This window comes from Lampris incognitus, chromosome 3 (genome assembly GCF_029633865.1).
Source record: "Lampris incognitus isolate fLamInc1 chromosome 3, fLamInc1.hap2, whole genome shotgun sequence".
Classification (NCBI taxonomy): Eukaryota; Metazoa; Chordata; class Actinopteri; order Lampriformes; family Lampridae; genus Lampris; species Lampris incognitus.
In genome coordinates this window covers 98,828,203-98,840,848 of record NC_079213.1, presented here as the reverse complement: position 1 = coordinate 98,840,848, position 12,646 = coordinate 98,828,203, and the positions used below count along the sequence as shown (strand labels likewise).

Below are 12,646 nucleotides of genomic sequence, written 5' to 3'. Positions count from 1 at the left end.
AAGTTCCATATACTAAAAAACCTTTTAATGCTAGTACACTTTTTTTTTAAAATAATGCTTTATTCAAAGACAAACTGAGACCTTGATAACACCTGCAAATCATGACAGTTTATGGGTGTGGAGCATTCATGTCTTTGCCATGTAAAAATTAAACTCACGTAATAATTAAACTAACAGCAATACTTTGATCCTGGACGGCAGTCTGACAACTCCACCTCTAACCAAGACCAAAGAACACACAAAATGGAGATGTGGAGGAGTTGAATAAGTACTTTAGAGCACTACAGCACCGGCCTTGTTCTCTAACAATCCCTCTACCAAAACTGATTCTTGATAATATTAGTGAATGACAAAGGCAACCAAATAGAAAAGGGAAAAATGAAAATATGAAAGTGCAGTACATTTACTCATTTTAATGATTTAACCTGTTCAAGTATTCTTGAAAAACATTACATATTTATATAAACAAAGGGCTTTACTGTACAAGTACAGATCTTAACATACAGCAAACACTCTGGTGGCTTCTCAGCATTAAGTTTTGAAAAGTAAATGCCCACTGAAGTCAGTGAAAAATGAATACATGGACTCAGCCTTCAGTTTCTCTGCTTCAACTGCTGGTCAGTTGTAAACATCCCTCACCTTTGTAAGATGTCAATAACTTTTACAAACAATTGTTGGCAATTCTTTAAGCTTATTCAAAAAGCGAATGCTGGTCCATACATTCATTGGACATATGCTGTTTTTACAGTCTGGTTAACCCAATCTGCTGTTTCCAAAGACAGTGGCAGAGACACTAATCTCCACCCTGGTTAATGATACCCACAGTGAAAAATCCTGACTGAAAATGCCAATATAAAATCAACCAAGGACAGTTAAATACATTTGGTCGAAGACTGTAAAATCAAACACTCTGACTTCACTCTCAATGACATTTTGTTGGCAAGATATCGCCTGTCACTTTAGGAGTGGGTTGGGAGATGTAAGGCATAATACGGTATTGATGCCATGTGGCCAGCGGTGGGCCATCTCAACCAGAGTGCACTGCTTCATCTAAAAACCGGATCCTGTCTTGGACACACTTGAACTCAGGGCCAGGAGGGGAAAGTATGGGGAAGAGAGGAGCCCTTTGGCAGTGGCAAGTGATGGTGCAGGGTTCCAGTGAGGGATAAGGAGGGGAAGAAGGCTTGTCCTTTCCTTAGACAGTGGCAAGTGTAGCAGGGCAAGGCACGTGGAGAGCAGCCATGTCTGAGGGAGTGACTTCCATCTGGTCTGAATCCTGTTCCTCTATGGTGGTGGGGTTGATACAAATGATTTCTGTGGATGGGGCTATGGTGGTAAAAATTTAGTTTTTAATTTACATTTTATTCAACAGTAAAAAACCCGCTTCCATTCATAGACAATGGATTTCCCTGTCCCTCTGTAAGAAACAAATTTGCACTCTTAGGTTGACTTTTTTTGGCTTCATGTCATTTCTGCCAACTTGGCACTTTATGACCTATATACTTTTACTTCAAACCGCAGTACATCCCAACTAACTGTAAACTTCTGTCCTTGAGGGCGGGACATATGGCATCCTGGCTGTCCTGTAGCGTTACCTATAACCATGTACTGCAGCTGTGATAAGTCTGCAATTACTTTTTCCAGTGGAACATATTAACTTATGTCTGACTGAGATTTCTACTACTACTTTCGGCTGTTCCCATTAGGGGTCGCCACAGCGGATCATCCGTTTCCATCTCTTCCTGTCCTCTGCATCTTCCTGTCACACCAGCCATCTGCATGTCCTTCGTCACCACATCCATAAACCTCCTCTTTGGCCTTCCTCTTTTCCTCTTCCTTGGCAGCTCCATAGTCAGCATCCTTCTCCCAAATATACCCAGCATCTCTCCTCCACACATGTCCAAACTATCTCAATCTTGTCTCCCTTGCTTTGTCTCCAAACCCTCCAACCTGAGCTGTCCCTCTAATATACTCGTTCCTAATCCTGTCCTGCTTCGTCACTCCCAATGAAAATCTTAGCATCTTCCAACTCTGCCACCTCCAGCTCCTGTCTTTTTGTCAGTGCCACTGTCTCCAAACCATGTAGCATAGCTGGTCTTACAACCATCTTGTAAACCTTCCATTTAACTCTTGCTAGTAACCTTCAGTCGCAAATCACTCCTGACGTTCTTCTCCGACTCCACCCTGTCTGCATTCTCTTCTTCACCTCTCTTCTGCACTTCCCGTTACTTTGTACAGTTGACCCCAAGTATTTAAACTCATACGCCTTCGTCACCTCTACTCCTTGCACCCTCACCACTCCATTGTCCTCCCTCTCATTCACACATAGGTATTCCATCTTGCTCCTACTGACTTTCATTCCTCTTCTCTCCAGTGCATACCTCCACCTCTCCAGGCTCTCCTCCACCTGCAACCTACTCTCGCTACAGATCACAATGTCATCTGCAAACATCATAGTCCACGGAGACTCCTGCCTGATCTTGTCAATCAACCTGTCCCATCACCACCACAAACAAGAAAGGGCTCAGAGCCGATCCTTGATGTAATCCCACCTCCACCTTCAACCCATCTGTCTTTCCAATATTCCAATCTGACTGTAAGATTTCTGAGTGTGACAAATAGATATATCATGTTTATTAAGGGTTTAAACGATTGTCCCATTGGACTGTGTTGACCCCTCCCCCCACAAGTGAGAAGATTAAACAAAGTGATAAGTATTTAAACATTGAAGTGAACAGTGAATTTTGTACAATTCTAAATTATACTTGACAATTATAGTCAGTTCAAAAAGTGAATATATCCTTTAATAGTAGTCCAATTCCAAACATTCAGCAACTGGACAGGAATAACCTTTGTTTTTCTTATGCTCCTAACTCACCACTCTGTGTAGACATAATGACACAGTCATCGTCCTCCTCATCATCCTCCTCAGTGTCAGCCTGAAACCCATCCATCTCCATTGGCTCCTGGGAAAGAAAGGGAAACATGATCATCTGACACACAGCCACATAAACAATTTGACAGGACTATTAAACAAGCATGTCAAGACACTACAGTCCAGTATAGATAATCCTGACAAAACAAGTGAACATACAATTTGCTAAAAAGGTACCAAAACAATGGAATAAAGAAAAAAAAAATCATTATGCTGGTTGAAGCAACCCCCCCCCCCATGTGTGAATAGCTGGCAAACTGAGCCAAGTAGACAAATAAATGTCTTATAGTTACATCTATTAATAAAAAATAAAAAAAATCTGCCATTTTAGTTGGTAGTTTGGTGGGTACAAGTAGATGTTCTTATGGAGAGCATCTGCCCTCCTTAGGTGTGCCTGAGCATGTACACTCTGTCAGTTACAGAAGCATTGCTCTCTAGTTGACCCTATGGTCTGACCTCCCTATGATGAGGGAGCAAGCCAAAAACAAAGGACCCAACAGGGATAAAAAATTTGTTTTTAAAAAACTATTGCAGCGCAGTTGCATTTGTCCCGATTTAGCCAAACTGGCTAGATAGGTTTGAATACACCTGCACTAAGACACGCACAAGTGCGCGCTATTGAAGGGGCGCAAGACCATGGGAACACAGACCTGCAACGCTCTCTCTCCCCAAAAAACTTTTAACTATGGTGTTTTTATATTAGCTTTTTTAATTTGAATAAATGAGCTGTTGTGTCCTCATCTACCATCTGCGTTCATGTTTATCTCTGTGCTGGAGAGCCCTGGATGTGGCTGAGACTTGCCACAACTATTAATATCATCATCACTATTACCATTACTGTTATTATTTTAACACTCCCCATCTTAATTGTTTTGTTATCTCAAACTAGTAAAGCAATGATCAAAATGTCTTCAAAAGTAGATATGGTTTATCTTCCTACCTGCTCTGGATCAGCACATTTCTTCATGAACCTGGTGATTGACATACTGCCTGTGCTCTTTCTTTTGTTGGATGACGAAAGGTTGGTGGTGGAGGAAGTCTGTGGCGTGGTGGGGGAGTTTCCCTGGGAGCCTGTGGCTGCTTGGGGATCTTCCTTGGGCTCTTCTCTGGCTCCTGTGGTGAGGTAGGCCCACTGGCAGGGTACTGGGAGGGCTTCCTGGCTAAAACGTGACAGGACGTCTGTGTGTACATACCAGCAGCAGCGCCTGTAGGCCTGGCGCTTCTCATAGACAGCATTGCTCTTGATGAGACGCTTCAAACATATTCTGATGAGGAGAGTGGGGTTAGGAGGACATTTTACTTAAGGTCATTTTGCTAAACTGCCCAACAGTATCTGTAACACTTAAAACAAAAAATTTGTGCAAAGTGTAGCTTTGAGCAGTCTGCAAACAGTCAAACCCCCAACAAAAACAAATGGTAAATAGACTACATTTTATATAGCGCTTTTCCAGCTGCAACAGTCAGCCAGAACGCTTTAAAAATCAATGCCATACACTGATGGCAATGTCAACCATCCAAGATAACAAGCAGCTCACCGGGAGCAGTTACGGATTAGGTGTCTTGCTCAGGTAAACCTCAACATTTTTTGCCAGGAGAAGCCGAGGATCAAACCATCAACCCTCCAGTTACCAGATGACCTAATCTTCCGCTACTGCTGCCCTAACATACATACAAACAATAGGAACAAATGCTGTAGTTTCACCTGGTAGGAATATTATCTGCTGAGTTGACAGGGCTGGTTAAACTGGGAGAGGACACTGATGAGGGACAGGGGGTTTGCTGGCGACAGAACTCCAGGAACTCTGTGATGATCACCTTACTGCTGTTGACATTACCATGCAGCAGAGGCAACAGCTTACTGAGCACTAAGGGAGACAAGATAAGAAACACTGTAGTTTGGTGTCTTTATGCATGCTCAATAAGCCAGGTAAGAAAATCAAAGAAAGTTGAATCAGTTCATCTGGATACAACATTTATTGACAGATACGTTTTATCACTCATCTAAGTGACCTCTTCAGTCTAAACTGACTGCAGGTATCCCCACCGTTAAAAACAATAGAGTTGCATAACGACCGAAACCAACGATTAGTTTCATATGCAAATATGGGCGTGATCATTAACTAGAGTTTCAATGGCCATTTGTACTAGTCACAGAGGATTTGGGAATCACAGCATTGCAAGATGTATGGTTGTGCATCTCTGCTCTGAGGCCGATACGTATCTCGACACATAGGCAACGATCCAATACATTAAATATGCAGCAACTACCGATGCGATACAATTCACCCCCAACTCCAATGCAGTGCAATTCAAGTCAAGACAATTTGAATTAACACAATGCGATATGATGTGATTCGACTCGATGCAAAGGAATGATGCTATGCAATTCAATGAGTTTGATTATTTATTAACCAAATAATATTAAGACCTTTCACAAACAGGCCTTTTAACAAGTCCTGTATGAGTGTTCTCTGTCTGTCTCAAGTTTACAAGACAGTTACAGTACACTTTCATAACACCTGGCTCACATAATAGGCTGCTCAAGATTAACAACAATGAAGCATAGTGCAATATGAAATAACTACTGCCAGGCAGCAGACAGATGTGCTTAACATTCTTTCGGCAACAGGTAGGCTAACTCAGCAGTGTGCAGCAGAAAACAGTTTCTATATTATGAACAATAAAAAATAAAATTACCTTTCACAGAGGTCTTTCATAACTGCTGCTTAAAATGTAAAAAATGTAAACTATTATTGGCAGTCACATGCTGCTGTAAACAAACACCAGTCTTGCTGTCATAATCAAAACAGATTTAGTGTGTGTATCATGCATCACAAATGCGGGTCCATCTCTGCACTAGCTCCAGCCAGCATCATATTTTTTGTGCTATCTGTGACAAATGCTGGGTTTTTGTCTTCGATGTTCCACTCATGGCAAACATCCTGCAGTAAAACTGCTAGATTATTTCCCATATGAGCCCCGTTGAACACTGTGATCTGTAGAACATGGTTTTGCAAAACCCACTTGCCATCGATGAAGTGTACTGTGACCATAACATAAAAGAGTCAGTGGTGCAAGATGTCCAGCTGTCAACTGTTATTGCAACCCTTTGTGCATTGCTCAATGACTCAGCTATCTCGTCTCACTTTGTCATACAGAGCAGGTATTTGTCTCTCTGTGAATAGTTTCCTATTTGGCATTTTGTACCTAGCTCCAAGACATGGAGGAGGTATATGAAGCCCTCGTTCTCTGTAACACTGTAAGATTGGATATCTTTACAAGCAGAGAAGGCTACGGCATCAGTTATTGTCTTTGAATGAGTGGAGTTGTTAGCCAGCGAGACCATAAAGAAAGTTGCAATACTTTGCTCACCACTCTTGGGGCTAGTAGCCTGTGATGAATCCGAGCCCGAGGCTGGGGCAAGGGCAGGCATCTCATTCACACCATGCCTCCGCTTCAAGTGAGTAACAAGGTTAGTTTTACTGCTTGTGTACTTTACAGCAGCACGGCATTTTGCAAATTGCATTTGCCTTTTCAAGTTGCCCTTCTTGTAAAATCTGTAGTGTTGCCAAACTTTTGATTTGTAGTTGGTAGCTGGTGTGTATTTGCTCTGCCTCCGCCATGTTTGTTGTGACATGCCTACGGCATCCGTGCGCTAACGTAACATAACGAAACGTAACGTAATGTAACATAGGAGGAAGGCGTAAAACCGCTAATAATTAAATAGATTGGTTTTTACAGATGCAAAGACGTATGAACCGATGCATCTGGATTTCATCCCAAATTGTATCCGGATCACAGCTGTTCTACCGATGCACTCGCATCATGCCCGCGCATGTCTGTGTATCGACACAATTCAGTTAATCTTCCCATTCCTAGTAAGATGGCAACAGATGTACTCTTAGCTCCCCCGGTTCAGGGATGGTCATTCCCTCTTCACATAGATGGCCTCTTTGACACCCCATTCAAACCAGCGTTCCTCCCTATCAAGGATGTGCACATCCTCATCCTTGAAAGAGTGGCCACTGGCCTGTAGATGGGTGTAGACACCCGACGAAAATCTTAGCATCTTCCAACTCTGCCTCCTGTCTCGTCGTCGGTGCCATCTCCAAACCATACAACAGCTGGTCTCACTACCACCTTGTTAACCTTTCCTTTAACTCATGCTGGTATCTTTCTGTCACAAATCACCCCTGACACTCTTCTCCACCCACTCCACCCTGCCTGCACTCTCTTCTTCACCTCTCTTCTGCACTTCCCCTTACTTTGTACAGTTGACCCCAAGTATTTAAACTCATCCTTCGTCACCTCTACTCCTTGCATCCTCACCATTCCGCTGTCCTCGCATATGCATTGTCTTGCTCTACTCACTTTCATCCCTCTTCTCTCCAGTGCATACTTCCACCTCTCCAGGTTCTCCTCAACCTGCACCCTACTCTTGCTATAGATCAATGTCATCCACGAATAAAACAGTCCACGGAGACTCCTGCCTGATCTCATCCGTCAACCTGTCCATCACCATTGCAAACAAGGGCTCAGAGCTGATCCTTGGTGTAATCCCACCTCCACCTTGAACCCATCCGTCATTCCAACTACAAACCTCACCACCGTCACACTGCCCTCATACATATCTTGCACCACCCTTACATAGTACTTCTCTGCCACTCCCGACTTCCTCATACAATACCACACCTCTTCACTGTGTCATATGCTTTCTTTAACACTAGAACGGCCAGGATTTCACGCCTACCTAAAACAACCACGGGCAGTCAAATGACCACCGGTTTTTAAACTCTATATTCTGTCAAGATAAATGCCCAGTCGAGATATTAATGCATTGCATATGCTAGTATGTCTGTTAGGAAACGACTGACACCAAAATTAACATTTTTAACAACTATAATACTATTTCTAAACAATTTAAACTTCAGAGAGACATGGTCGAACTCGAGTAATTGAATAATTATGGTCGAACATGGTCGAACTTGAATAATCGAAAAAGTGAAAATATTACCTGAAAAACAAAACGGAAAACACATATTGCTAATCTAACAAACGTAACAAGGCCTATAAAACGTGGAATGTAAAAAAAAAAGAAGAAAAGAACTGAAAATATTGAAACAGTCCCAAACAACGACTTAACTTAAAAACTACTAGAATGACCGTGGGTTTTTAACTATATTCTGTCAAGATAAATACCCAACAGATATTGAGGCATTACATGTTAGTATGTCTGTTAAGAAACGATTAACACCAAAATTAACATTTTAACAACTTTAATACCATTTTTCAACTATTTAAAATGGCCGCTGTCCAACGCCTGTAAATACTGCAAAGCCTCGGTGGTAGTCATGGTGCGTCTGAAATGGCGTCTGTAACCAGACATGTTGGCAATAATCAAACATCAAGTTTAGACTATTACTCTGCACTGGAGAACGCCATTTTTTTTCTTCCTAGGGCAGAGCAATGAAGTTCGCAAAGGAAATGATGCGACAAACACACCTCGTAAATAGTGACATGACGCGCACGATCATGCGCAAATTACGTGCGGTCATTTTCCCCGGCCATGGTTGTTTTAGGTAGCCGTTATCATAACTTTTTTTTGTGTGTGTATGCAATTGATCTAAAACTGCGGCACATTGGTTGCAAATATTCCCAAATCCTCTGTGAACAGTACAAATGGCCATTGAAACCCTAGTTAACGGTCCCGCCCGTATGAAACTGATCATTGGTTTCGGTCATTATGCAATTGTATTGTTTATAAGGGTGGGGATACCTGCAGTCAGTTTAGACTGAAGAGGTCACTTAGATGAGTGATGAAACGTATCTGTCAATAAACGTTGTATCCAGATGAACTGATTCAACTTTCTTTGACTAGTTTGGATTTTCAATTATCACAAGTTCAATCAAGAGCTTCATAATTAACATTGGTTTTGTTTTAGTCAGACTTTCTAATTTCATATACTATATAGCTGGCCACCTAACATGTTTTACTGGAAGCAGATAAAAACTTGCCTGAATTTATATGCAAACTGATACAGCTATGAAAAGCCATGATACTTAAACAGATTTATAAATATTATTGTATGACTCATTGAACAATTGATCTTACATCAAACAACTTAAACAGCTGATTTAAATTTGTTTTAGATTTAACCTAATCTGAACTTAATTTCGCTTCTTTCAGAACGTTAGCGCTCTGGCAGTAAAAAGATTTAAATAAACCTCCCAATAGATGGCAGATTAGGGGCAAGAGCTATGGCAGTGCTACTAAAGAGCAACAGCCAAAGTATTGCTCTTGAGCCTTGATCCCTAAAAAGGTGTGCTAAGATTAACGACTAAAATGTATTTGCCAATGTTGTATAACTTTTTTAATAAATCACATGTTGCCAAAGTAGCAAATATATATCAGCTTGAACCAGGATAGTGCAAAGTTGTTCTCAACAGACAGACAGACAGACATTATGTGTGAGTTGGTGGAAATGCTGTGAGACTGTGACACGTGACACAACTGGATTGACTGGGATGATGTCTAAATAATAATAATAAAAAAAAACCCAAAACAAACACACACACACACACACAAAACAAAGGCTACCTGAGCCAATGCAACCAAAGCACTCACATTGCTCATCTTCCTGACGTTTCAGTGACAACTGGTCTGGGCTGGGGCTGGTGTCCGCCTTGGGTAAAGGCTCAATCAGGCACACAGCATACTGCTGGAAGAACTCCAGGGTAGGGCCTTCTCCTTCCCAGATACAGCCCCTCACCACAGCCTCCAGCACCCTCACCTTCTTCTTGGTGGACATCAGCTCATCCCATTCCCTTGCTTTCAGCTTCTGACGCACTTTCTGCTTTTCCAGGTCACCACCCTCCTTTGAGGTAGCACACAGGTATAAATGAAGGCAGACAGAAAGCAGAAAATAGAGCATGTGCACTGAGCCCCCCCCCATGTGATCCATCCAGTCCTCTATTTTGGGGGGTAACAAGAGTAAACAAATTAAGTGAGAATGGCAGCATAATTTATACCTCTTCCTCCAATGCCCCCTCCCCATCTGAGAGATAACCATGGGGTACAAAGAAGCCATCATCTTCATCATCTTCGTTATCACCACCATCTTCGTCATCCTCCTGAAAATAAATTCAATCTTTTAGAGTCTGACAATATTTTCTACCAATTCTATAGAAAATGTGTTCTTGCATCCATGATATAAAGCCTAATCTATGACGGAAAATGCAAAACTCAATCAAAAACTGTAAATGCTCTTTTACTGAATCCAAATCTCACCTGTAACTTTTGAAGCTCATCAACATTCTTTCTACTCATGCTGTTGTGTTGTTTTTACAATATCAATAATTTCTCCAACTCCAATGAGACTCACCCCTTCGCTGTGTGAAAGGGACTCCCCAGGTTCCTCCTCTTCCCATTCCTCATCGCTGTCCACCTCATAGTCCAACAGATTCTGTGGTAGAATACAAAGGGATTAATAGCTGTATGCAGTCTGTCTTTAATCCAGGCACATTGTGCATACCAGTAAGATAAAGAGTAGCTGTTTCCATCAACGTCTCTTATGCAAATTTAAAGTTGCATTAAACACTATTTTTGATATTAACAGCGAATTAAATGATACCCAGTAATATCAAAGGGTATCTAGTAGGGGTGGAGGAAAATCGATTCTTAGATGCATCGAGATTCCCTCATAAAGATTATGTCTCAATGCAGACAACTCAATAATCGGAAATCTAAAGCTCAAATTCTTGACTGGGCTGTACGCTCCTTACGGCTGCTACTGAACCAACTGGATGGTGAAACGTAACAAACATAAAACGTGCGTCGTGTTTACGTTCTAAGCCAGGCTACTTTAGTTTTGGTGAGGATGACTGAGCGCGAGCAACTGAAGTTGGATACAATCCGACCGGCACCCTCTGGCTTAAAAGCCAGCGTATGGAAGCATTTTGGCTTCTATGAAGTTGAAGAGAAAAGGGACCTGGACAAGAGCCACACTGTATGCAAGTTGTGTCTAACTAAAATAAAATATTTTGGGAACACAACAAACATGACAAACCACATTTCACATTTTCACCCGGAGTTGGAGGAAAAACAGTTGGTTGTAGTTGTTGCCAACCAGAGAACAATTGAACATGTGATATCAAAGCTTCCACCAAACTCGGAAAGGGCGGAGCGAATCACAAAGCCGATCGCAACTTTTATTGCCAACAATTTGCACCCCTACTCAGTCAAACCAGGGCTTTCGCGCTATGCTGCACACTTTGGAGCCGAGATACAACATCCCATCTCGACATTTTTTCAGACACAGCAATACCCACACTACAACGAAACAGAAACCAAAGTTATGGAATCACTGAGGAAGGTGGGTAGGATAGCAATAACATGTGATGCGTGGCCATCCACTGCTACAGAATCTTATGTCACCGTAACTCGCGTGCTCCAAACAAGAGCAATGTGTGTCAAATAGTCAAGAGCAATCTCAGCCACACAGGTGCAAATGTGGCTGAGCTGTTACAGAATGTAGCAGAAGAATGGCAGGTCACTACCAAAGATGTAGTTTTAGAGACTGATAACGCCCCCAACATGACCATTGCTGCTCGACTGGGTAAATTCCTACATGTGAGATGTTATGCCGACACTAAATCTTGGCATCTCAGCAAGCGCTCAAGTTGCCCACTGTATCAAGGCTACTGGGGAGGGTCAGACATATTACTATGTTTTTCCACCGCAGCACCACCGCAAAACACCAGCTTGAGGAGAAGCAAAAGCTACTTGGTCTGCTGTGTGACAATCTGAAAACAGACAGTCAGCTGCAGGTGAAACAGTGCTTATGAGATGGCTGACAGGTTTCTGGAGCAACAACCTGCGATCTGCGCCACCTTACTCTCTCCTCAAGTGAAGAGAGGAGAGGCTGACCTCTGCACTCTTAGTGAAGCAGATGTCTCAAATGCAGAGGATATTATTAAGGCTCTAAAGCCAATGAAACATGCGACTACCCTCATATCAGAGGAGAGCACCCCCACAAGTGTGTTTGATTGCCCCATTGCATGCTCAACTCATCCAGGACACAAAGGACAGTACTGGAGAGTCATCAATGGTCCGGGACATAAAGCATGCCATCAACGGGGACCTCAGCAAGAGGTATACCAATGAGCAGGAGCGAAACACTCTTCACACAGCCTCTGTTCTTAAACTGCATTTTAAGGGACCGCCTTTCCTTCCTGAGGTAGAGAGAGTGGAGACATATGGAAGAGTGACCACTGAGGCTACATTACTAGAGGTGATTCTGCCATTTTATTTTATGTAAAAATCAATGTAAAACATGTAAAATGTCACTTTGGGCTTAAGACATTTATTTAACTTATCCAATCGACAAAATAACAAATATTCCATAAACAACACAAGAATTTTGAAATCAAATAGAAAAAGTAAGTTTGTGTTTGGTTAATGATCTTGTTCAAATGTGGTTTGGGTTGAAGATATTGACATTGTGTAAGGTTATGTTTATCCCCACTGCCATGAAATGCTGAGAGACTGGTTCTGGCTCACATCAAAAACACTATCCCCCCCAACATTCAACCGACATCAGTTTGTCTACCATCCCAAAAGGTCTACGGAGGACGCCATTGCCACTGCCCTGCACTTTGCTCTGACCCACCTTGAACTTAACAACACATACATCTGAATGCTGTTCATAGATT

At 42.1% G+C, this 12,646-nt stretch overlaps 1 protein-coding gene across 1 annotated transcript in view; it reads right to left on the bottom strand.

The window, feature by feature from the left end:
* Nucleotides 1-978: 978 nt before the first annotated feature.
* Nucleotides 979-12,646, bottom strand: part of chaf1a (chromatin assembly factor 1, subunit A (p150)) — a 28,577-nt gene continuing 16,909 nt past the window's right edge. Inside the window, exons 10-16 of the mRNA XM_056277705.1 lie at nt 10,318-10,398; nt 9,965-10,066; nt 9,561-9,810; nt 4,638-4,800; nt 3,876-4,200; nt 2,879-2,966; nt 979-1,326 (exon numbers count right to left, since the gene is read on the bottom strand). Of these exons, the coding sequence (XP_056133680.1) occupies nt 1,196-1,326; nt 2,879-2,966; nt 3,876-4,200; nt 4,638-4,800; nt 9,561-9,810; nt 9,965-10,066; nt 10,318-10,398 (1,140 nt within the window). The 3' untranslated portion in view covers nt 979-1,195. The remainder of the gene's footprint in view (nt 1,327-2,878; nt 2,967-3,875; nt 4,201-4,637; nt 4,801-9,560; nt 9,811-9,964; nt 10,067-10,317; nt 10,399-12,646) is intronic.